Source organism: Limulus polyphemus, unplaced genomic scaffold (assembly GCF_000517525.1).
Source record: "Limulus polyphemus unplaced genomic scaffold, Limulus_polyphemus-2.1.2 Scaffold1885, whole genome shotgun sequence".
Lineage (NCBI taxonomy): Eukaryota > Metazoa > Arthropoda > Merostomata > Xiphosura > Limulidae > Limulus > Limulus polyphemus.
In genome coordinates this window covers 52,548-80,453 of record NW_013667495.1, presented here as the reverse complement: position 1 = coordinate 80,453, position 27,906 = coordinate 52,548, and the positions used below count along the sequence as shown (strand labels likewise).

The window sequence follows — 27,906 nt, the reverse complement described above, 5'->3', positions numbered from 1 at the left end:
TTGTTATAGGAAATTGCCTGCTTTTTGGATGTTATTAGTCTGTGTTCTTTGGTGCATTATTTGATTACATAAAAACTATTTAATGCACTACTACCATTAGTATAAAAAAAAGTAGGGTTAAGTCTCATTGAGAGCAAGAACAAGATTGGGTAAGTAATTTATTTCTTGTTTTTCATGTTTATTCTTTCTATATTATTATTATAAAAGTAACTAAAATGTAAAAATAGAGATCTCTTTTGGTTATTTAAGGTTAGACTAGATAAAATAAACAATAATAATAATATAATAACAATTCTTCATGAGGCACACATGCAAGCAGCTCAGAGTAGTTTGTAGGTAATATAATTTGAGCTGCAGTTACCCAAGTGAGTTACAACTTATAATGGCATGAATAGTAGTTAGACAAGGTTCAAAGGGCAATAAAACAATAAAATTTAATTACAAATAGATGTGTACTGTCAGGAGTTTAAAGCTACTTAGGATAAACAAACTAGTTTCACTCTATATTTGAAGTCATTCTAGAAAGAAAAGGAGGGTAATTTAGATTTATTAGTTTTTTTTGGAAGGTGGGGGGCGAAGTCAGTCAAGTTGGCCAACCTTGTATAGAATTAGGGTAGAGAATATGACAGATAAAATATAAAGTTTTATTGAAAATAAACATTTGAAATGTATTTAGGAGGTTTTAGAGATTTCACAAATGAAATTTGAGATTTCTGAGATGAAGAAAAGTATTTTTAACCTTAACATGAAAATCACTTTGCAGATGGATTATTCAAAATAAATACTCAATATATTCATCGGCAAATCTTTATTTTAGTTTGTTAAAAATACCTCATTAAAAATATGATTTCTTGTATGTGAAAGACTTATAATGTCAACTGAAAGACTGCCAAATTTTGTGAAGATATACAGACTATATTGAAAGTTATAAGTATTAAATCTATAAAGACTTTAAATGAGTACAAAGAGGTCACGTGGTCGGTCAAATTGACTGAGCCCATATTGAGAGTTAAATGGTTTGACTTGTGTTCCTTTCATGAAATAAGAGTACACACACACAAAAAAAAATTGAGATATGTTGATATCTTCAATTTCCTTTACATTTATGAAATGTGAACTATTTAATTTAGTGATTTTTCTGATAACCTCCACTATAGAGTACATTTTACAATGAGCTATACGATTGGCCCCTAAAAAATGTGTGTTTTGGGGGCCTATGGCTCTAAAAAATAAGTGAAGCATGAACCCTGATATTGGGTATTCTGTTAAACATAACTGTCTAAACATTTTACTCACATACCAGTTGACTGCATGTTTAATGGTAAAAAGTAAGCGGTTAAAACACATGCCTAAGCTAAAGTGCTCCCCCTTGCTGCTGGAACACTTTAATAACATGATTTTGATCACTATTCTAAATGTGAAATTAACTAAAGTGCACTTTCATATCACCATCTGGAGGAATGAATAAGTATTTGTACATATGTTTAGGTCCAATCATAGTAATAGTAATGAGCATCTCAATCAGAAATGTGGTACTTACTAAAACAAAATTCATATAGCTCTGAATTATTTATGTGATTCAAGTAAATTGTTCAAGAAGCAACTAACTAACTAAGAAAATAATATTGATGCTATACAATATGGGAATTGTTAGAATGGTCATGCCGAAAACTTGTTTGGTAATAAACGTAACTTTAATGGTACATCCTCAATCAAATTCAAAGGATCTGGTTTGAAAATTACTATTTTGTTTATTAAGCACAAAAACTATAAAACAAACTCACACATCTGTTTTCCAAATATTGAAGACACTCATCAAGCATAGAAGGTACTATAAATGGAAAAAAATATGAATGATTAAAGCTGAATACTCTTTTTGTCAATAATTATTATATAAGTTGTATCCATTCATTCAAAAAATTTGCACTTGTAAGTGTAAATAACAAAAAATTGTAGTTATGATTGACAAACTAAAAGTTATATTGGTACATTTCTAACTTATTTATGAATTTTTTCGCAGTCTTCTAAACATGTTTTCTTTTGCAAGCATCATACAACTTCTATATAAATATAACCTAAGATTTAATCCAATCAAATAATTGTGCTCTGTAATTGCAAGTAAGACAAAATGTTACTTCAGAGACTTCAAAGGCTTAACTCTATTATAAATTTTTGCTATTCTTTTGATTATGCAACACAATTAGACTTTGTTTTCTCCTCACTCTCTCCCCCACTTCACTGTCTGATATTTGCAGTTATGTAGCCTCAAACAAATCTCTTCTATGTGATAACTTGATATACATTTCATTGTGTGTCATGCTTTCTGTTGATAGAATCATGAGATAAATCACCATACACACATACAGAGCTGAGTGATTAGCTCAATTAATCAATTACCTATGTGTATCAAATACATCAATTGCTATCACATAAAATAATCAGTTAATCAAAGTCATGATTAAATTAACGTCCTGATAATAATCAACTAATTCACTAATCAAAATTAGTGTTTCTAATTATTCCAACTAACCAAATCACTTCCATTAAGATTTTTCATTATTACTTTAGATAAATTCAACTTTTTTCTCTTAATGAATATCATGACTCACAAAAATAATCAATTAATGAGAAATATGGTTACCAATTATTACTAGTTTAGATTATTCCAACTATCCAAGTAATTGAAATATTGCTATTATAATTTGTCATTATTGTTAATTTCTATTAATTCAAGTGTGTTCTTTGGGCCAGCATAGCCCAGTGATCGAGATGTCTCATGAATAGAGGGTCTCAGGCTCAATTTCTGTTGCTGCCAAACATACTCATCTTTTCAGCCATGGAGGCATTATATAAACTTTATATAATAAACAACAATATTGGATGGTTGACATCGTAACCTAGAATAGAGGCTGTTTCTACTCCATGGGCAAAGTACTGGACAATAGCCGACCATGGAGATGGAATAATGTGATGAAATAAAGATATTGGTCATTTTTACAGGAAGAAATCTAAAAAGGCATACAAAAAATGTGAAACAAAAGCCAAACTTAACAAAACCAGCTAATCAACAACATCTAGCATGAAACATCTCAAACTAGGAAAACTAGTAGAAGGTAGAAGATGCACTCTGTTTAATTAAGGTCCAAAATGCAGGATCAATGCAATTGAAGTTTGAGATATTATGATTTAGACCTACAGCAAAAGCATTTATCTTAGAGCAACCTAAGCATTCATAATGTCACTAAAATGTTGCTGAAAATAAAGACCATTCCACAGAAAGAATTTTGCCCAGTGAAAACAGATAATTTGGAATCAGATTCATTAAATCTATAATACAGAAAGCATAAAGATAATGAAGAAGTACAAAGCCTAGTAAGAAAGAGTCTGAATGCAGAAAACCCGAAAGCCTCCCAACGCTGTTTAATCTTGAAGAAGTGAAGAAAAATTAGGTTTAGAGTGACAAAATGTTCAATCTTTAGCTGCCTGTTGATCCAGATGTATAGTAATGTATTTAAATACATTTTTAACTGTATGAACATCTTAAGAAACAAAAACGAAATTATCAATAACAAAACAGAACTTTTAATTTATAAGTGAAAAAAAGTGCCAACAAAAATATTAACTGATCAATGCTATTAGTTTCAAAGTAATGCATGTTGTTTTATTTTCTCTAGTAAAATCAAAGTTCGTAAACTTTCCTCTTCAGGACTTACATCTCTGGGCTTCATTGAAGGCAGGAACAATTACAGATAACTTCAATGTTGCTTCATCACTGATTGATGGAGGCTTTATGTTTTCTTCTTTTGATTCTGAATCAATAAAATAATGGGCCTCATGTTCCTTTGTTTCATTTTCTAAACCAGTTGAGCCAAAGAGACTCCGTAGCTGCATAGAAAGAAAAAACTTTCTAAAATAATGATTACATAGAAATTTCACAATACTAGATTAACATTGTAAAAATAAATAAACTTGCCACGTGTTTCAGTAAGCCAGTCTGATGAGCGATGATATTGAGCAAAATACTTCTTCAGCACTGGCTATTGCAGAAACAGTGATTGACATATTATTATATATAATTGTAACCTGTCATATTATTTGGCAGGCTCTTTGGATTATTTTGTAAAAATAATGCCAAGTCCAGTCAACATAATGTTATATAACTTATTTCTTCAATAAACATTTACTCTCACAACAAACATGTTCACTTATGAACCTAATTTTATAAATAAACTTGTCACCATAAACTCTGGCACTAAATGTAGGCCTAACTTCAAACATAAACTTTCCACATAAGCTGCAAAATGTACATATAATGTTACTGCAAACTTTCTTGTATAATTACTTGGTTAACTGATTGAGTAACTGACACTTAACTGAATCATTCATTGAATATTTCACTAACTGAACTCAATCATTATGAATTACTCATATTTATATTGTATCCTTGCTTCCACATATTTAAAGTTTCTTGATTATTACATCATAATGAACTTTTTGATATTGCTTCATGGTCACCATGAGCAGCAACTCCCTCTAGCAAACATCTAGATTAAAATATTAACAATATAGTTCGCAATAACAATATTCTTCTTTGCTTTCACTTGTACGTTCTTATACCACTAAATGAAAGACTTTTGTAAGCACAAAATCAAGCCAAAGGATATTGATATACCATACCAAATATGTCTTAATACTCCTCCACTGTAATTTGCATTACTTTTTAAACTTTTGTTTGAAATTACATGTTTTAATGACCAGGGCTCCAAAGACAAGAATGTGTGGCAAGTAGAAATCCCACTTTTGTGTGCAAATAAGCTGTACCACAGTTTTTCAACAAAAAAATAAAAATAAATATCTCAAATGTTTAACAATCTGTAAATCTGTAAGCCATGTAATCTTGTTGTGCAGATTAAATCTGACTTTAACAATCTGTAAGCCATGTAACCTTGTTGTGCAGATTAAATTTGACTTTAACAATCTGTAAATCTGTAAGCCATATAATCTTGTTGTGCAGATTAAATCTGACTTTAACAATCTGTAAATCTGTAAGCCATACTGCACAACAAGGTTACATGGCTTACAGATTGTTAAAGTCAGATTTAATCTGCACAACAAGGTTACATGGCTTACAGATTTACAGATTGTTAAAGTCAGATTTAATCTGCACAACAAGATTAATTAAATCTGACTCGCTGACTCATCAGCAGCAGTGTGCAGAAATAACTAGCCATGTAACAAGTAGCTAGCTGCCAGCACGTAACAAAAGTCCATTACCTTGCACAAACCTAAGACTACTCTAGCAGAATAGAGGTACGCTTAAACAAATTGATGACATTGCAATTTGCAAAGTTTATTATTGCAGCTACTCTCCATCACATAGGTTGTTGCTTCCACTTCATTGTATTATGTAACAAATATTTAAATTAAAACACTGTATAAAAATCAAACAATATATTTTTAACATCTCAACTGTAAATAAATGCCTCTTATCAATCACTTTTCCATAATTCTACTTGATGCAACAAATAAAATGAATCAGGTTTATCAAGGTATGACTTGCTAAAACACAATGTGCAACAAACAACTTTTAGAGTCCTGTCATTTATCACTAGAGATGTCAAGTGATAGAGCTTGTATGGGTAAGACTTACCATTACAATAGAAAGCAAAAACAAAATAGTGAAACACAAAAATGTTAACATTTCCTTATCTGAAAAATATATTTTAGACAGATACTTCACCATGAAACAGTTATTACATCCCACCACTGCCAACGTTTTGTGCACACCACAAGCCTTGAACAAAACTCCCACCCCTACATATATTAACATGGACTGTGCCAGCCTATGATGTAGTCATCATCAGACTATAACTCATCATCAGACTATAACCTTCCATCAGTAGATGAGCAACACATCCTCTGTGCTCAGTCAATTCCAGGCAGCATAATCATTTGAACAATAGATGCAGAATTGGCCATGTCAATTGTATAGAAGAAGTGCTGAAGCAGTCTAGCAGAAAACCCCATCTCAAAGGTGAGCACTGAGCAGGGGCAAGTGGGTTTAATATTTCTGTTCTCACCTACTTAATGAGGATTTTGGGTAAGCATACCCCTGCAAGATAACTCCAGGTGGTTCCAATGGCACCAAACATAAGGTGCAGTTCTTCATGTAACATTTGATCTGGTGAGTCTTGCCTCCTCCTGTGCACTTTGTATTCATTTAGGAAATTGCAAGGTTGTTCAAATGTGTACAAAAATACTGGTATACACATGGCAGTGACATTAAATGTATGAATGACATGGAAATTATTGAAAAACACAACAGACAAAACTCATCACACTAGAGACTCTGGGTAGACTGGAGAATGATTACGAGAGGAAAACAAAAACCACAAGCACATGAAACCACCCACTGATGGATGAAATGACGTGAATGTGTTAGGTGGAGAGTCCACATACCAGCCTGTAAGATCTCCTTCAGAGGCCAATAATGAAAAGAGGCAAGAGAGGCTATGATATGTTGTATCTGGTGGGGAAAAAACAAAAAAAGAAGGTACAGTTAGACTTACCCAAAGACGAATATACAAAACAGATGAGCTGACAGACCCAACCAGTTAAAGTGGAAGAGGACATGAATCAAGAGAAGGTCTGCCACACAAAAATAAACTTGTTTGTTTATTTGTTTCGAATTTTGCGCAAAGCTACACGAGGGCTATCTGCGCTAGCTGTCCCTAATTTAGGGGTGTAAGACAAGAGGAAAGGCAGCTGGTCATCACCACCCAGCAAGACCTCTTGGGCTACTCTTTTATCAATGAATAAAGTGATTGACTGTCACATTATAACACCCCCATGGCTGAAAGGGTAAACATGTTTGCGGGGATGGTGATTTGAACTTGCGTGTTTGGGCACTTTGTTGTTATCTCACTTGTACTGCTCCCTTTAGAGACGTTAGCAGTACACATATTTTATCTTATGAGCCTAAAAAAAAAGGACGGCACCAATTATGATCCTGCCCTCACACCTTTATCTGCAGAGGAGATACAGGGCTTAATTTGCAGGGAGCTCAATTCATACATTCAGTTGTTGATTTCTTTTTTTTAACATGACAATGTTACTGAGGAAGAATACAGTCAGTGAGAAAACATTTGGACTCTCTTTCTCTGGCACCTTCTTATTTTGGTCTGTCTTACTCTACACCCCTTACTTCCCTAGGAGCCCCGATTCCTTTTGGTCATGCACACATGCATCTCCTTCAGGGTATCATTTGTTTCTCAAAACAATTTTTCTCTTCTCCTTTCTTGTGGTCATTGTCATTCAGGCATTTACAATTTATATGCCTCCTGTACACTTCATCATAGGGACTGGTTGTAATTTCTAAATTGCTCCTTTCTACTGTAGACCTTAGCTGCCAGGATGGGTGATTATTTTATCATTATAAGATCATTCTGAGCCTGATTGTACAATGAGACCTGTCCAGGCTGTCAGTTTCCATCTTGCTTGGACTGTGTATTTTTGTAGAAACTGCCATTGCTTATTTTTGAGGCCTAGCATGGCCAGGTGGTTAGGGCACTTGACTCACAATCTGAGGGTCTACAATCACTGGTAACAGAGTAGTTCTTTTCAAAAACCTTCCATCTCTTCATGAACTATTCTCATTTTCCTTCTCCTGTTCTTATGGATGCCTTCCAAGCCTCCCCCCTCAGTTGTCCTTCTTGTCCAGTTCCCCTCTCAGACTGGAACTTCTGTTTAGTTCTCAGAACTCACACAATTTCCTCTTTTGAACCTTTGGCCACCTGTTCCCTGTACTATCGTTCTCTAAAGATGTATTTTCTTCTCTTACTTGCTTGCATATGTTGTTCTAGACATTTTTGGCATGGACATCTCTTACTTTCTTAATCACAAGGACAGGTTAATTTTATTTGCTGACACTTTTTCTTCCCTAATACTTGAACTACCTGGGAGAGTGATCAGATATTTCCTTCAGTCACCTTCCTTTCCTTTCTCTGTATGGTCATTCCAACTACAATTGTCTCCTTTGTTAAAATGGATAACCCATGATCAAAATGCCAGGGGAAAAAAGGAAGTGATATGAGGTAGAATGGGTCGGCCTGGAGAAGAGGGAGTAATGAACGGACCAACACCAGTAAACCATCCATTTGCTTTCATAAAATGCAAAGCTGGATGGCCAACAGCACTAAGAAAATGGGTTACTCTATGAGAAAATCAATCACATCTGTCTTACAAGGGACTGGATGAAGGTATGGTACATCATGGTGAAAGATGGATGTCAGAGGCTTATGTAAAATGGACCTCCAATATGGAAGAGGAGGAGGCTCTTGTGATACCAAGAGACAAAGGAGGTGGAAACCACTACTGAAGTAGTCAAAGAAAGGCAATGAGAAAGACAGTAAGGTGTTTCACAAATAAGAAACAGCATCCTGGGTAGAAGTCAAAAAGAAGGATAGGCATACAGAAACAGATTGAACCAATCCTCATTCAGAGCTGATAAATCCTAGACTGGTGACCAGAAAAATGGAAGTTTCATATTGAGGAGAGTTGCAAATGTTTCACTGAGAGGATTCCAAAACTGGAATCAATCCATTGAAATACTAAAGAATGTAGAGACCACTCCATGGGAAAGATCTAGTCTAGGCATCAAGTTCAAAGCTCCCAGAATATCACAGGTTGACAACCAAATGTAGTGGCCATGGGTCCAAAAGAGAAATTCTACAGTCAGAAAGCAAATGTCCTGAGAATGAGTGCCTCCGTAACAGTTGCTGTAAAAAATAACAGTGAAGTTCTCTGAATGTATCATAACAAGATAGACAAAACAGAAAATGATGGCAAGCTCTTTGAGCAGTCAACATCTCAAGGACAATGATATGGAGAGAGACCACTCCCCTGGATACCAGACCTCAGTTTAGAACAGTCCCCCACCCCACCCTGACAGAGAGGCATCTGTGAATAGATGCAAGTCTGGGTCTTTGGACATACATCCCTGATTGGCCATAATCCACTGATGAGGATACATACAGGCATGTAAGAAAGCAAAAAGGGACTTAAAAGAAGCCAGAGTTCCCAAAAGAAATGGAACCTCTGATGCAGGAAGAGAAGCAGACATGAAAGTTTTGATAACCAGAAGCTCCATGTATCAGAGACATAAAGGAAAAGTTTGAACTCTCTCTAAGTTGGAAAAAGATTTCCATGTGAATCATATACTCAGTGGGTCAAGATGTACTTACAGAGCTTGACCAGCCAACCATTGAGATAATTCACAGAAAAGAATTGAAGTCACAACTGAGGATGACTCTTTAGACAGGGCAAGAAGAAGCCAGCTTTCCATATAATATTGGAAACGTAGGTCCAACAAATGCAACCTCCATGCAAATGCTCTCAGAACCTGACTGAAAAATATTATCATTGCAGATGAATTGAAGGAACCAACAAGAACAGTTGGAAAAACTGGAATATGTGGACAACAGAAAGACAAAGAAAATGTACTAGCTGGAAGAAGAGATTCAAGAAAATGAAGCTCAAGGGAAAAAAGAATAATCCAAAACACATGCCATAGAATGAAATTCTTGAGATCTGGGAGTATGAGGCAACTTTGGTTTGCTATGAAGTTGAGGCAAAAATATATTGGTATGTTGACATGAACTCAAATCAGGGAAGAAGTAAAGAGAAGACAGTCAGAAGGAGAAATATCATGCAGCAAGACAGCTGAAGATTCAGCAAAATAACTGGAAAAAGGGAAAGAATGTCACATATTTGTGAAAACAAAGGAGCAAAAGATAAAAGTTGGGTTACTTACTCCTCATCAAGAAGACAAGGACCAAAAACAAAAACAAGTGGTGGAAATAGCTTGTCTGACTTATTGAAAGATGAGACAGATTTTGTTGAAGTGATAAAAGCAGGAGGTTGACGAACCTGCATCCGAGATGAAAGAATGAAAACAACCACTTGGTACACAATAGTAATAATATGAAAGACTGTCGGAGTGCATCCAGTAAGAATTTGAGCAGTAAGAGCTGACTCCTGTGGTGGAGTGTGAGAAATGAGGATACATGAATTCATAATGAGATGATCCACAAAACCATTTACCTGTTGCTTTTTTTGTTGTTTTTTAGCTTAATGTAATTGAACTTGAATACAAGAGATATGTAGACAATAAGTCAAATAGGCTTTTAACTGGAAGATAAAGTAACAACTGCAATGCAAAAAAAACATCTTAATTCCAAAAAAAAACACAAAAAAAACGTGTCTAAATCTAACTTGTGCCAAGGATATAATAATTATTTAATAATACACGGTGTGATCAAGGGGAAACCTGTACATGGAGGATGTTCTGCCTTCATATGATTGCATCACAGACTGGCATGGTACACATTAATAAGTGTAGGATGAGAATTTCATTGAAAGGTTTGGCACATGCTCAAAAACTTTTTTGATTATAGTACGAAGGTTAACGTTTTCCTATACCAAAAATGTATTTCCGATAATACTTACCTCCCTTTCGCACACCTTTTTTAATTTTATGCAGATGCTTTCTGTGTGGACCTTGCCCTCACTGGCTTCTCCTCCTTGTCAATGTGGAGGTAAGTGTGTTTCAGAAATTATCAAATCTCCCTGTACCAAAATTGTATTTCTGGTAATACTTATTTGGGCTTTCCTGACATTCATCCACATAATATGGCTGGTTTCGGTCTGTTAGTTTGGATTGTCTTGAAAAGTGAATAAGAAGTAATAACTGGGAGCTTATATACAGATCTGGTATAGGGGTGTATTGATGTATGTGGAGAGAAGCACAAGATTTAATTTGCTATGGGTGATATAGTGAGGTATAAGGGTTTGAGCAAATGAAGTAAGTTTCATACCAATGCTTAGATGGGCAGAGAAGAGAAAGTTTCATTGGGATAAAGCTAAAGTGTGAGATTGTAATTCTGGTGGCAGGAGGTGTTGCCTCTCAGATTGGTGAGTTAGGATTTTGGTTCATAATTCCAGACCAGGTAATCTCTGTTTCTTCAGGTTGAATGAGGTGTGATGAGTCCTATAATTTTGAGTTTAGTTTTTTGTATTTTGTGCTTCTTCAGGTTAGGGCAAGGGTTTATCCACTTTGGTGTTGCTTACCTTCTCTTCATAATTCCAGTAGCTCGGCATGCAACATTCTGTAACTTTCAGGTTGGATTCCAATAATACCACATTGCTCAACAAGATAAAAAATAATGCAGTCCTCATGCCCTAGCCACTACACCTTGGATCTTGTTTTAGGTCCACAGCCCTATAACTTCAGTGATGAGACATGGGACCTCATTTGCCTGGTTGGAGTCTAGATGAATTCATATTCTTCTAAAGATGTTAGGATTTTACCTGTATGGCCAGTCAGCCTTTACTGCCCAACAATTGGATTTTATGTGGTCCAGGCAAAGAGCATACCTGTTCCAGAAGTAGTGTGGACCCCACTGGTGTGCTATCATTATGTCTCAGGAGGATGAAGAACAAAGAAAGTTCAACCAATAGCACATGTAGTGATGCTCTGCTTGTGGAATTATATGAGTCGAGGACCCTCTTCCATGATAATCTAAATAAAGAGAATGACCCAAAAGAGGGGCCATGCACAATCCAACCATCTCTGAACCAGAATTATGAGGAGGCTCCCACATAGGCTGGTCCTGCAGTTATCATACATTTGGGAAAACCATCCAGGGTTACTGGTAGGAGGGCACCCAGCTTTGCCCTCTTCTCTTTGAGTATAATAATGAGTACAGTAGCAACTGGAAACCATGAATGGTAAGGACATCCATGCTTTACTAGGAGAAATGGGGGGAATACTCATATTGGGGAGTCCCGAAGAATGATCCTCCGGAGACAGTGTAATACGTGAAACACGTTCCCAATTTTGAAAAGCAAACTAACTCCCATTTATTCAATCTAGGGATCAGCAGGGATAGGCAAAATCCACTTAAGTTTTACCCATGATAGTCCATGAATGGCAGTCCATTACTTATTTTTGTGTTATAATTGTGTACCACCCAGAAAGTGCACAAGATGGTTTTATGGAACACCCCATCTCAACAGAGCTCATCACTACCAGGAAAAATACTGATTGGTTGACTGGTAGCTAATGCGGATTTAGAAATTAGCATACCTGACCAGGCAACACATGCCACATAGTGGGATCCCAATTAAAATGACAAGAGGGTCCCTGAAAAAGAATAGAAATAAACATAAAATAAATTAAGTCACTTCCCTCTTTTGTGAATGAGCTGAGGCCAAATCATGTAAGTAATGAAATATAAATGTATTAGACGTAGTCCACATACCAACCTCTACAATCTCTTCCAGTAGGTGATGCAATGGAGCTTCCAGGGACATTGAGATATGGCAAATTAGATGAGATGAGACCCAAAGAAGTCTTTATTTCTCCAATGAAAGCCCAGAGTAAGCAACATACATCAATTGACAATCCCAACCTATCAAAGTGACAGGGGATAAGTCAAAGGATACCTTAGGATCTCAATGGATAAATGGTGACATGAACCCCGAAACCCTTCAGTGCATGCAACATAACATCAAAGAGCCCTAACTGGGCATAAAAGATAATCCAGATCCGAGCATTCATAAACATGGGATTCGGAGAGAAGATGGACAGGAGAGAAAGTCTTATTCCCTTCTCTAGCCACTGAAGTTTTGGGAAGAATGGGCCTATCGTGATGTAACAGAACACAAGTGGAATGATAAAGATTCCGATGAACATGAATCGCAGACACATCTGAATGTCAACATCCGATAACTAACAATTGAAGAAAATAAGCCTTTATTAAAAGGTGATATAGGGTACATGATGCCAAAGGTTCAAAGGGTGGAAGAGATAAGGCATGGAGAATCAACGAGATATCCCAATTAAGAACCTGGAAAGAATGGCGAGGATGGATAACCTGAAAAGATTTTAGAAGCAACAACAAAACTAGTGACTCAAAAACATTATGACTTCCAAAAAAATGAAAAGTAGCTGACAAAGCTGCCTTATACAGAGAAACAGATGAAGGTTCCAATCCTTTGTCTAATAATCACTAAGAAATTGAGAAACATGTGGTACAGTGGGACGAGAAGGATTAAAACCATGTCTGAGAGATCACTTCTAATGAAGAATGCCAAACAGACAGCATTACTAAAGATGCCACCTGAGAGTTCAAACCCTGACATCATGCAACAGACTGCCTAAAAGCCAGGCATGGAAAATGTTAATCACTAGATGAAAAATGTCTGATCGAGGCTGACATAAAAGGGATGGCCAGAGAGGAAGCAGCAGAGGTTGGGACTCCTGAAAGTACTGAGTGGAAATCAAGGCTCACCTGTCCAATATGGTGACACAAGAAGAGCTTGACAGGATGAGAAGCAAATCAGTGGATAACAGAGGAATCTGAGGGAAAGAGTAAAGATGAAGTCCCACCCAATCCTGGTTGAGAGCATCTATGCTCAAAACCAGAGAGTGAGGTACAGAAGACCAGAAGGACAAGATCTGGGCATTCCAATGAGTTGCAAAAGCATTGATCTAAGGGATCCCAAGATGAGAGCAGATCCATGAAAAGCTTAGGGATGAAGCATCCATTTGGTGGGAAGACCTCTGTTGGGACAAGATAACTGATCATCCACTAAATTCATAACACCTGGAACATGACAAGCAAAGAGAACAATCTAATGATTGTGGGCCCAAAAGAGAATATCTGATGTCTGTAAATAAAGAGAACTGAAGTGAGTGCCCCCTTGCTTGGAAATATAGGAGACCACCAAGGAATTGTCTGAATGAAGCATGACCACCTTCTCTCGCAACAATTTGAGAGCCCAAGACATAGCTCATTGAACTGCTAGAAGCTCTAAAAGTTTGATGCAGAAGGCATAGAATTCCATATCCCCTACACAAGCTCCCCATCTACGAAAATATGTATCTCTGGACAATGGGGGCAGGAAAAGGACACCTACTGTCATGTTGTCCCTGTTCAACCCCCAGTCAAGATCTAGCAGGCTGATAGCCAGTAGATTCTCTGGCCGATCCAGCACATCTGTGCAAATGTTCCATTGGTCCTGCAACAACTACTAATGGGAATGCATGTAGGCCTGACCTAAGGGAATGAGTGATTCCAAGAATGCCCACTTCCCCAAAAGAGACAGAACTGTATGTGCCAGTGGAGAAGATGACTGTATTAGAAAAATGGCCCATTCCATGGCCTGATGGCATACAGGAGAAGTTTGGACCCAACTGAGATGTGAATTGAAAAATACCCCCAAATGGATGAGGTACTGTGTAGGAGGAAGAATAGATTTCTCCTTTTTGATGAGAAACCCAGCCCTCACAGCTTTGGATAGAGTTTGAGTGTGAAGCTCTGCCAAGTGGTGGGAAGGAGCGAAAAGAAGCCTGTTGTCCATGTAATGGTGAATGCCCATTAAGTTATGTTTACATGAAAAGGATCAGACTATCTGGCAAAAATTGTATGGAGCAGATGAGAGTCCAATTGGTAGGGCATGAAATTTAAAAAAACCTGTCTCTTGTGCACAAAACAAAGATCCCAATTTAAATACTCCTTGTTTGGAATGTGACGATAGGCATCAATAACATCGAATTTTGTCATCCATACACCAGGTGCAAGGTGCCACCAGAGGGAAAGAAACAACTCCATGGTAAACCGAGAAGGCTGAAGGAAATGATTGAGAGGAGAAAGATCAATGACAGTTCAATAATCACCTATCTTCTTCAGTACTACAAACAAACAGAGATGAAAAGCCTTGAGAGAAGAGTTGACATACTCTACAGCCTATTTGAGCAGAAGATCCTGTATGGCTTGTGCTCAATGACTGGATTTAAGACAATCCTTAGGGAGGGGAAGACAAACAGTATGGTATACAATGAGGAGGACACTTGAAATGAAGGACCAATCCTCTGGTAAGAACCTGAATGACCTACTGGTCAGTGGCAAAGGTCTCTCATACAGACAAAAATCGTCTGAGTTGAGCCCCCACAGAACCAAACCCCATTGTTAGCACTCTACACACGTGGAGGATGCCTACTGAGAAGAGTGGAATCACCCTTGTGTTCTGATAGAACATGGAGCCAATGCAGACAGTCTGGAAGCCCAAATGGGAGATGCAGTAAACTGTCTGGTAGAAGACTTGGAAAGGCCAGAGGCCAGTATCAAAAGAAAAAAGTGGAGAAGGGCCATATCCACCTGAGATTCCATGGAATCTGGAATACCTGCAAAAATCGATTGTTGGAGAAAAAAGCTTCTCTGACCTCTCTAAGGGCCAAAGAAGGAAGTCAAACACCCTTAAGCAAAGCATCTCTCTCCAAATGATCCCAGCAACAAACCAACCAAGAGACCGTGGAGATAGCAAAAGCTGATAACCTAACCAAAGTAACAGTCAATAAGTGCCAAGATCCTCTGAAAATTGAGCAGGAGACCTGTGAAAGGCCTCAGACAAGTTGCACAGAAGATAAAAAACGCAAAGTATTGTAAGGGACAGTTGAGTCTGAGAAAACTGACTTAGGTTAAGACAAATAAAGGCATCAGGCCAAGAACCCCAAATAGGAAGAAGAGGATCTAATCTCTAAGAATTTAAATATGGGTCCTCCAAACAATGGAAAGCTAAGGCATGTTGATTCAATAAATGGGAAGGACAAGGCATGGCAGCACCCTCTCTCTCAATTGATCTGTAAATCTCGGAGCATGCACAGCAAAGGTGGAAAGACTAGGTAATCAGCCTAATGACTTGCCCCAACAAAGGAGAAATACTCAAGACATTACAAACTTAATGTACTAGTTGCAACAACAGCGTAGGAGGTGGGATGTCTGTCTGTGCAAAGAAAGGAGCAAGAAAAATAAAGTCCAAGTTCTCACCAGTCCACCCCTGATCCCCTACAAGCTCCACCTCTGAGCCTACAGAAGAAACATCAGACCTCATGCAATATACAACATGCAACAGAAACCCGCAGCAATCATGTAAAACTGTTGTCATTCTGCCATCGAGAAAATGATTAATAAGTAATGAGGAAGCTTATATATGGATCTAGTACAGGGGGAACATTGACATAGGTTGAGAGAATCACAAGATTTAAATCTCTGTGGACAATATAGTGTGGTATAAAGGCTGAAGCATAATGATTCATATCACTATTTAGATGGGCAGAGAAAAGAAACTTTCATTGGGATAAAGCTAAAGTGTGAAAGGAGGTAAGTATGTTTCAGAATAATAGTTCTCAGTTCTGTGAAGAGGTGAGTAGTGTTTCTGAATTATAGGTTTGTTACATGTTAACCTAATATCAGCATTATATTCTTAGTAAGACATTCTATTGAACAGCCAATTTCACTGATATATAGAAGGCATTACAATTGAGGAAAATACTACTGACAAAATTGTTTAACAGCTTGAGGGATGCAGATTTTAGCAACTGTTCTAGAAAAGTTAATGTATTTAGAGTTCTTAATATAATCACAAATATGACATTGACAGAAAATTATTAAAAGATTGTGGTTGTTAGTAATAATTTGTTTTAGTTTTTCAATGCTTTTGAAATATTGAAAAGACCAGTCTGTCAGTGTCTGGTGTCTTCTCTGATTTTGTGTGTTTATTGCCCTGTTTATTTCTTGTGTTACTGAGAAGTAGGAATAGTACCTATTTGGCTAATGTTCTATGGAGTTATCCACATTGATTTAAAAACTTTTTTTCTATTATAGTCTCTTTATCTTTAGTCTTGTTGTAAGCTATATTTTCAGTGTTATAATTTAGTCATTTGCTAGAGAGAGCTGCTAAACATGATGTAATAATCAAAAACCTTTGTCTAAAATCTAGACAAATCTAGAGAGTACATTATATATAAGCATAAGTAAACAGTTAGTGAAGTTACTGAGAAATCTGTGAAATATTCAGTGAGAATTTGCATCTATTCTGCTATTCAGTTACTCTGTGAGTTACATGATTGTTTATTAATCAAAGTTAAGTAAGTTAAGTGTAGGTAACATTAGCAAGAAATTTCTTTTGAAATGTAGTTTTTTAATTTAGGCCTACAAATTGTGTCAAAGTGAACATTGCCTATTGTAACACTATAAAAGATATACATTAATATGTCATTGTTCTGTGGACCAAACTTCACATTATTTTCACCAAATAATTCAAAAGAGCTCACCCAATAATAGAGGACATTATAACTTTGACCAAAATTTCAACATGACAACCCAATCATGAAGCAAGATCAAAGCTTTAATATAGATGTTGATGAAACAGTTAAGAGAGGACTAAGAAAGGAGAAACAGCAAATTAATAGATCAAAAGAAAGAGACCAAAAATTATAAAAACATGGCAGAAAATTGAAGAAAGGTATACTAAAATAAAAGAATACACAGAAGAAATTCAGAGAAACTAAAAGATCACAAACAAAAAGACTAACAATTAGAAGAAGAAGAAAGAAAAGTGGAAGAAAGAGATAGAAAAAACAAAAGAAGACTAATAAGAAAGTTAAGAAAATTAAAACATGATCAAGATGTAGGAGACTGAAATTTAAAAAATTAAAAGAAACACACAATATCTACAGAAGAATTAAGAACAAAATTAAATCAGATTGAAGACAAGACTGATGAAGCTATTAGAAATGTACAGAAGAATTGCAATAACAAAAATGAAGTACAGAAAAGCTATAATGTCAAAAAGAGATCAATGAGGTAGAAAAGTACATCAGTGACAGAATAAAACACCTGGAAAACAAACTGGTAAATGCAAAGATAAACCAGCCACACCTCTTTCTACATCTGTTCAAGAATGTCAATCTAAAACATCAACTACTACAAAATATGTAATATGCAAACTTAATTGTTCTGCAGCTGTAGCCACTACTGCTGTACCATCTGTTACTACAGGGCCTTCTTGGACTACTCCAGTCATGTCACTATCAAGACCACTTCCAAGATTAAGCTAGACAATTCAACATTGCCTGATTGAGACATCAATGGACTATGATGGAAAGGTACCATTGGAGGTATATCAGACTCAGTAAGAAATGATTTCCAAAGTGAACATAGGGAAGAGTAAACAACAAATAATTAATTTTAATGTCCATTTAAAAATGACCAGCTTTAACAACATAAAGTAACCTTCTAGATGAGAGCCATAAAAACTATGAAGCATAAGTGGCTAACCATATCCAACACATTTGGAATGACATACCAGAAGGACATACCAAAGTTCCAGAACATGGCAGAAAACTTGCAGAAGATTTTAAAATAGTTGCCCAATTATCATACCCAGATGCTTTATGTGAAATGATAGATTCAAAGGTATGCAACCAATATACAGATGGCATAACAGACAAGGATATGAGAATTAGGCTTAAACAAAATATATGTATATCATTAATGGACACTCTGCAGTTAGTAATGAAAGACACCATCTAGAAGCTATGGGGTCATCAGATCAAGAGTTACTGATACATTAACTCCTGATGGTACTCTAGAATAACTAAAATGATTAGTTAAGCAACTAATTACACAGAATGGAGGAAATAGACTACAAGATAATAGGTGTTTCAAGTGTAACTTAAAAAGATATATTGCCAGGAACTGCAGACAAAAGCCCGGAAGGAATAACAACGAAGGATGTGAATAAAAGGGAAATGTTACAGATGCGGGAATCCTGGACATTACATCCAAGCTGTGAGGAATCAACCATTATTAATATACTAAGGAGACATAGCCTAAGGATGAGTCTTCAAGCTCAGTTTTTTTTAAGATGGATTGATATGAGAGCAAGTGGAAATAAAGTTCCATCAAGAGGAGAGTCTGAAGTTACCCTTATTAGATGAAACTTCTCTACATCTTATGATGTGCGAGTAACTGGCATCAAGGGATAATGCATATTTGGAACTGCCTTCACATGGAGACATAGATGTGAGGTCAGTCTAGTTTCAAAAAGTATCTCATTCTATGAACAGAAAATAAATCTCTGTGGACTACATAGTAATTATTACATCAAGGTTGAACTTCCAGTGACAACAAGAGGGCAGTCACTGTATCATCAAGAAGTGAAATACTTATACCAGGACGTATTATAGATAAATTCAGTGACTAAAACTAACTATTTATTCTAAAGGTAAAGAAAATCACTGTTGTGATAGCATTTGTTCTTGTATATTTTAATTATTAGAATGATGTACATCTTGTCTTTGGGGTTTATAATCAGTTTGTTTCTGAAACAAGTTTCTCTTTCTTACATTATTGGAAACGGATATGGACCACATACTTTGAACACTTTCAGAACAATAAAAACTTCCACCTGAAATTAAACAATAATATACTGGATCCAGTGTTTATCAAAGAATGTAAAAGTATTAACTTACATTCTAACTTCCTATAGTTTAAGGTTTCCAACAATAGGTTAAGACATAGTACACAGTATCATGCTCCTCAGTTTAGATTTCTTGAAACTGAAATTAATTGAAAAAAATCATTTGAAAACCATATTACAACGTGACTTTGGAGTCTCTTTGAGTAAACTTAAAAATGAGGTTACATTTGTTTATTTTATCTATCTAACAGAGCATACTGAAGGTCAAAACAAACAAATGTCAATGGCTAAAGAGAACTGATCCATTTAAGAAATTAAACAAATTAAAAAGACAAAACAAACTTGCAGGTAGTTCTGTTGAAGATCCCTTTAATGTAATACACAATTTATCTAACTATACACTGACCACAACTGATGAAATGATTTTTCAGTTAGTAGACATAAATTAACCTTTGCTAATTTCTTCACTCCTTTTGAGATTTTCTAAGAACAGCTTAAGAAAGAAAACATCTATGAAAATTATATTAGATCATTTGACAACATGCCACTGAAATTCCAGGCTTGACATTGAATTTTTACTCATTGTATCTTTAATCATTTTGTTTTGCTCATTTTATTTACATAAAAATTTTACTCATTGCATTTGACTGATGTTTCATACAATGCTGAATAAATGTTAATGATTTCATTTTGTTAACCTACAACAGGAAGTATCGTTGATACAACTTTTATTGAAGTTTAATAATAATATGAAGGAAAAGAATAAGACATATAGGGATGCTATATATATATACTGAGGTTTAAGTATAAATAAAATATATGACAGGGTACACAGGATCTTCATAAAAGTTTTTTTTTCTTTTCATTACAACCTTAAGCCCTACTAGTTTGGGGTTGGCCAGTATTTTTGTAAGCCAAGAATTTTCACATTCAGGTGACTGGTCCAATCGGCAACCACAGAGGACAAGCATTTTCAGCAACAGATATTCGAACTCACAATACACAGATTGCGAGCTAAGCACTCTAACCACCAGGCTCCATAAAACAGTAGTGAATCATAAATACTGTAAGGTCCATGCAAGCATTCGCATCTACTCATACAGCACATTTACTGGAAAGTTTTCCCACCTTTAACGTAGCCTGTCTCATCCACTAAACTATAAATATATATATATAAACTCAAAGCCAGCCTTTATCAGATGAATATTTATCAAGCCTTCCCTTAAACTCTATTAAAAATATTGCTTCCACCAGCTGTGAAGGCAACCAATTTCAAGTCAACTACCCTGTTAATAAAATAAAACTGTTATAGCTGAAGATAACTCTTACCCTGCTAACATTTAGATGTGTCAACAAATCCTACATTTTCACCATTAAGTAAGAAAAAAAAAGATGATGCAATGACATTGTCAATTCCCTTAACAATCTTGTACACCTTAATCAGATCTCCTTTAACTCTTCTTTTCTCAAGAGAAAATAATTTCAGAGATCTTAGCATTTGTAAAATGACAACCTTTACGTCCCAGATATCTTACTAGTAGTCCCTTTCCAACAATTCAATGTCTTTCCTAAGGTGAGGAGCCCAAGACAGTGCTAGCAAACGAGTGAGGTTAATACTACAAGGATACCTTTAGTGGTCTTGTGGAACATCCCATCTTAACAATGGGAGCTGGAACTAGTAGAGCCAGGACTGATGGAATGAATGCTTTCCATTATTGGCCTGATGTAGATTTCAGAAAATAAGCATTCCCTTGGAGGCAAACTAGCCACCTGGCAGGATCCTATAAGATGAAAGAGGGTGATGAAAAAGAAAATTTACTGACCCTTCTCAAAGTTGATGTATAAAATGAAGAATGGACGCCAGGGTCGAAATCCCACAGGTGATGAAACAGCCAGATTACGAAGATAATGGAAGATGAATATATGTGGATTCATCCACATGCCAGGCTCAAAAATCTCGTCCAATGGTTGGCAAAAATGAGACATAAGAGAGTAAGACAGGTGACAAATTTTATGAGATGAAATGTGGAAAAGCCTGCAAGTATCAATATCCAGGGAAGAATACACCAATTGGAGGAGTTGGCAGACCCATCCAGTAAGGGTAAGAGGCGGAAGATCTGTGGACAAAGAGGGGTCCAAAGGCAAAAATAAATGATGAAAGGAACCCCAAAAAGGAGACATTCATGCCAAATAATATTGAACAGCCCAAACCAGACGCAGAAAGTGATCCATGTCTAAATGAGCATAGAGGTGAGAGATATAAGTTGTTTGGTTATTTGGTGCTTTATGGCACAAAGCAATGAGGCTATCTATGCCAAACAACTGGTAAAAACAGTGAAAGTAAATTAGAGTAAAATGTAAAAATACAGTGAGTTAAAACCAAAATATGTCGATAAAAGATTTATATACAATTAAAAAGACCTATAGTGCATAAAAAATTAAAAATACAATCTAGTCGGACAGTGTCACCATTACCAGTGACACTGTCCAACATCAGGGGTAAACTATTAGAAAACATGTGTCTAAAATGGTGCTGCTGCTCACAGTGGTAACAATGGCATGACAGTAAAATGTGGGCTATTGTAACTTGAGTGTCACAATGGCTACACATTGGTGGGTCAATACCAGATAAAAGAAAACGATGGGTTAAAAACTGTGACCAATGCATACCCTTGCCAGGACAAGTTCCTCCTTCCGATCCATACGGAAGCAAGACGGCCAAAGACCAACAGAAGGTTTGATCTGGAAAAGCTTGTTATGACATTGCTCACCCCAAGTTAACTGCCAACTGTGGAAAGGAATGGGAAAGAGTTGAACCCACACAGACTTGGAATTGCCTGTTCAATAAAAAGTTTTGAATAAAAATGGGAGTGGAGGTCCTGCAAAATGCCATACCTCCACGTAGTGTCATAAGCCTTCTCGAGATCAAAGAACACAGAAATAAGGTGTTCTCTCTTGAGAAAGACTTCCATGATGGAGCGCTGTTGACGGAACCCACACTGGGTACATGAGAGAAGCGTGTTTGATTCAAGGAACCAAACAAGACTAGCATTAACCATCCTCTCTAAAACCTTACAAAGACAACTGATCAAAGCGCTGGGATGATAATTAGAAGGAGAGAGATATAAGGGAGGGAGACAGGAGAGAAGGAACAATCACCTTCCTGACCAGACAATGTCTTGGGAAGAAAAGCCCAGACTGGTTAGAGTAGTAAATAAGTATAATGAAAGAGAGTATGGGAAGCATCAGTGGCATATACATCCAAATAACAATAACCACAGTGAGAAAGAGAAGGGAGTACATCTTCAGAGAAAGATGGTATAAAGAACAATAATCCAACAGCTCAAACGAGACACATGTGAGAAAACATAAAACCACATTGAGGTCATTGTCAGTCATCGAAGTCAGATGAGAAAGTTGGTGAAGGAGGAAAGTAGAGAGAATTGGGATGAAAACATCTGGCAGTAACAAGAAAGCAAAATGTAGTTAACAAAGCCACCCAATAACCAGCTATGGTGGAGACTGACAATACATGGACAAACAACCATATGAAAAAGCTGAAAGATGGGCCACATAAGGCCGACCCGGAGGAAGGAAGTGGTGGACAGACCAACATAAAAAACTCACCATTTCCATTGATAGATGGACAAAGTTGAAGGCAGATACGAATGGAATAAGAAGGCTACACGATTGGGGAGTCCAACCCTGTGGGCGATGGACTGGACAAATCCGCGATGTTAAGATGAAGGGAGAATACCCCTGGATGAAACAGATGTGTGTGGTTGAAGCAAGAAAAGGGAAAATGGGGCAGAGGAAGAGGGGTCCTGGATGCCAATTGATGAAGCAGAGAAAACTAGTGTTGTGAAAGTCAAAGAAGCACCAGCAGCAGGACCAAACAAAGAGTGTTGCATATCAAGGCAGGAACACAAGGACAAGAACAAAGAGGAGAATAGACACATAAAAAGTGACACCAGTTTTAGCTGAGAGATCTGATGACCAGAGTTAAAGGATGAGAAACTGGGCACCAGAGGAATAGAAATTTGGTATTGAGGGGAGTGGTGAAGGCATCAATGAGGGTCATGCCCAACTGAGAACAAACCCAACAAAAAACCTGAGAGTGGATAGATCACAAAGTGGGTATTATCCAGTCACACCAGTTCAGAGGCTCCAGTACATAATACACTATGAGAAATACTTGATGGGAATAAACCCAAAATAGCAGGTCCTGGAATTAGTATCCTTCTGGTGGTTGATATAAGAAATAACTTTGAAATTGTCAGAATGAATCACGACCAATCGATCTATGAGAAGAGGGAGGAAATTGAAACATACCTGGCAAACTAAGAAGCCCAGAATTATGTCATTGTTCAGAAATGCACCCCAACCTGACAGGGAAGCACCTGTGAAAAGATGGAGATCTGGTCAGTGGCAGCAAGGGGATGTCCTCTGTGGTATTGACATGGTTGAGCTAACTAGACAAGTCCTTGAGAAGATGAGAAGTGAAGCTCACAATCAAGGACAATGAATCCTAAAAAAGTTTCCACTCATCCTATAAAGTCCATTGGAGGAGGCACATGTGTGCACAGCCAAAAGGAATGAGTAGTTCTAAGGAAGCCAGAGTCCCCTAAAGCAAAAGAACCTCATATGCAGACTATAAATGAAAAACACAAATCTTGATGATAAAACACCCCACTGCTCTTATGCGAAGTAGTGGAGGCCGAGCCTGACAAACAGTTGAAGAATACACCCAGATGTACCATATATTGGGTAGGCATGAGACTATGACAGTAACTGCCTGTTTATTTGCATATGGCAGAACTAAAGAAAATTTTGTTTAGCAATGTTTCAATTATACTGAGTAGAAAGACGTATCATTCAGACAGTCTTGAATAGCATGATTTGTAATAGCCATTGGAATGGAATTTTTTAGTAAAATTTTCTTAACATTTGCTATCTGTTTATGAAAAATGCATACTTACATCTTAACTTATATGGTTAATGAACCAATATTTTAACCAGATTTTTCTTAAAAGATATTGCTCTAAAACTGTCACAGTTGAAATACAAACCAGCAAAAGTTTTATGAAAAATATCATGTTTAAACTTATTATAAATAAAGAGGTATAAGAATGGAACTTGGTAATTTATTCATAGTAAAGATGGTAACTTTGATATACATAAATGATATTGATAAGGAAATGGTCAACAAATCGGTCATCTTTGCTGATGATATTAACATTTTGCATGTAGTTGACTGTGAGGAGGATTGTATTGTTTTACAGCTGTATTTGAATCATTTGGTAAATTGGGAAAATAAATTGCAGGTGGTATTTAATTAAGGTAAGTGCAAGTGTGCTAACTTAATTTGAATTATAATTATCACACTGATGAAATTCAACTCACTAGTGTTCTGGAAGAAAAGGATCTTGGTGTTTCAGACAGTCTCTTAAGCCTTCTGGGCAGTGTGTTGTTGCCAGTGGGAAATCAAATGGGATTTTGGGTTGTATCTATAGGAATACTGAATATAAGTATACAAGTCAAAGGATGTTATTGTTTCTTTATGCAAATCTCTGGTTAAGCCTCATTTAGAGTATTGTGTTCATTCTTGGTCTCCTTACTTTTACAAAGAACCTTGAGTTATTGGAAAGGTTCAAAGGAGAGCTACTAGCATTATTCCTGGGCTGGAGGGGTTGTTATATAATAACAGGTTAAGTTTAACATTATTTTTATCATGAGAATTAAAAGGTTAGAGGATCTGATTGAAATGTTCAAAATTATAAATAGAATAGATAGGATTTATGTATCATCTTTTCATGTTTAATGATAAGATTGGTAGGACTAGTGGACCCAAATATAAATTTGGCAGGATAGAAGGTGTCTGCAAATTAGACAATTTTATTTTTGGAACATGGTGGTCAGCCTTTGTAACAGATTGCCTTCACGTGGTAGATGAAACAGGATTGAAAGGTTTCAAGAGAAGGACAGATAAGTACATAGAGAGTCAGGGCTAGACATAGGTGTTTATGAAATGAATGGGACAGCCACTTGTTGTCCCTCAAATGTTATTATAATAACTTATAAATAACAGTAAAGATGAATGTAATAACAGGTCACCCACATTATATCTGTAATATTCAGTCCCATTGAGGTCTTGCATACATTGCCAGGGCTCATCAGGTCAGTGGGATATAACAGAGTACTATTCATGTCATCAACTGCTTCGACAACAACTGTTTCGGTGTGAACTTAAATAGGTGAACTGTAACTTTTAAATCATTTTAAATCAAAATTAGGCTTCATGATTTTTATTAACATCAATTATTTATTTTATTTTAACACTAATTGTTTATTATTTATGTTATTTAATTATTTTACTTGAATTAACTTTACTTATCATCATCAGAACTGGCAATTCAGTAAGCTAGTCTTTTTTTTTTATCTCAGAACAGATTAAGTGACCCCCTGTGTCAACAGGAGAAAAATACATTAGTAATTATAAAAAGTTAGATTTGTAATTTGCTTGCACATTATTACATATTGCTGTACCTAAGTAAAGATGTCTTTATTAATTGTATGGGTACGGCAAAAAGATAAACCTTTCTCTTTAAACTTTCTTTTTGATCAGAGTTTAACTGGAAGGTTGATTACAATATTAGTCAATTTGACTTTCTTAAGTGGATAGAGGAGGTTCTTCTAGAAAGGTTTTTGGGGTTTGGGTAGATATTCTTTTTATTTTTTGATTTATGTTATTTCATGGAGGTTAGAGAAATTCAGATAAGTCTGTTGTGAAATAATTCAGATCTGTTGTTGTGTGTTTGTGCTTCCTTTTTTCTTTAAGATCATGACAAATGTGCATTAGTTTGAGCTCATACTGCAGAAGGAATATCGATTATAATTCCAAATTTACTCTACATATATACATGAAACCTGGCAAGCTTTAGCAGCCTTCATGTTTGATGGGTGCCATCACACTGATTGTTTTAAGCTCCTGGTAAATGCATTTTAGAGCCCCTGTTAAGTATGTCACAACACTTGCTATTCAAGCAATCAGTTGTTTTTTTACACAAAAAGAGATAACAGATAACTTTGTGTGACCCTGTTGGCTGCTACAACTCGGGTACTTTAATTTTAATTGTCCTAGACTAGCAATGTTACATACAGTAATATATGTTCAAACTATATATTAGTATTATAGTGCTTTCCAATATTTGTAGCCAAAAAATTAAGTCAATGTGTTTAAGTTTAAATTACAAAATTAGTTATTAATTATTAGTAAATTCAGAACAGCAGGAATTAACAAATTTGATTGTGACAAAAGTTACATTTGATAAACAACTTTGATTTTGTGCATAATGCAAGGCTACATTGGTTGTCATATTGACTGGATATCATCATAGTTAAGTTCGGGTTTCACTTTCATTTCTAAACATGTATCAGTTTAGCCAGTGAAACTGTTTTGTTGTTAACATTTAGCATATGGAATATCGGTGGTCAAATTAGATTTTCTTCTCCAAATGACACTTTAAGAAAAGACGTTGTTACAAAAACTTGGTGCAAGCTTTGTACTAAATACAGCAAGAAGATCCAAAAAGAAGTGAAAGGGCACAGTCAGCAAGAGGTGGACAAGTATATATGGGACAGGCTTTTTTTAAGTGTCCATTTTTCAACTTTTCATTTTTTGAAAAAAAAAATCTTCTCTTATAAGTATAATTTATACAGTTCTTGAAAATATAAATACTGAAAAACCTTGTACCAAAAATTTAGCACTGGGGCTACATTCTATCATATTTTTCCACCTCAATGAGGATGATTACTGTTTTTAACATGTGTTCTCCTTTACCAGATTATATTCTACCTAGAATATAAAGATCAAAAAGCTGCCTTTTTTTCTGTGATAATATTTCAGCTGCCAACTTTGTTTACATTCCATTCTAAAAATACAAATATGAAACCCATCACCAAAAGGCATACTACCTCTGTATATTAGCAAAGATAGGTGTAGAAATTAATATGATCTCGTTTACATTTCTACAGTAAATCCAGCTATAGCAGGTTAATAAGAATAGTTATTTTGTATTAGACTACTTCCACAGATCATAAACACAAGCTTTTATTACAATGTGGCATTATACTAAGTGCAAAGCATATATAAGGAGTTGAAATAAAATGATGATCTCCTTTACCCATTCTGTGAACTCCTTTACATGCATCTCACTATGTCCTCAATTATCTGTTTTTCTAAATAGATATCTAATTATTGCTCACAGATTTAGCTTTGTAATTTATCAGTCATTTAAACCTAAAACTACCACTCACACCATTTGAATGTTAGTTATACAGTTAAAGAGATACACACCTGTTATGTAATCCCACTTTCAATGACTTTTCTTGCATGAAAATGAGTTGATTTGTGACTAATTTATTTCAAATCCACTCTGCCTTAATCATCTGCACATGGGGAAACTAAATATGGCAGGAAAAGCATTATGCACTCTATATATATATATATATATATTCCCCCTATGAAACAAAACTGAAGTAAAAGAGAACACGTAAAGGAGTTCACATAATTTCATGTTC

At 36.0% G+C, this 27,906-nt stretch overlaps 1 protein-coding gene across 1 annotated transcript in view; it reads right to left on the bottom strand.

Annotated features, from left to right (window-relative positions):
• LOC106465253 (dolichyl-phosphate beta-glucosyltransferase-like) overlaps positions 1 to 27,906 on the bottom strand; it is a 64,957-nt gene that overhangs the window by 30,969 nt on the left and 6,082 nt on the right. Inside the window, exons 2-3 of the mRNA XM_013925461.2 lie at positions 3,714 to 3,885; positions 1,785 to 1,831 (exon numbers count right to left, since the gene is read on the bottom strand). Coding sequence (XP_013780915.1) covers positions 1,785 to 1,831; positions 3,714 to 3,885 — 219 coding nt within the window. The remainder of the gene's footprint in view (positions 1 to 1,784; positions 1,832 to 3,713; positions 3,886 to 27,906) is intronic.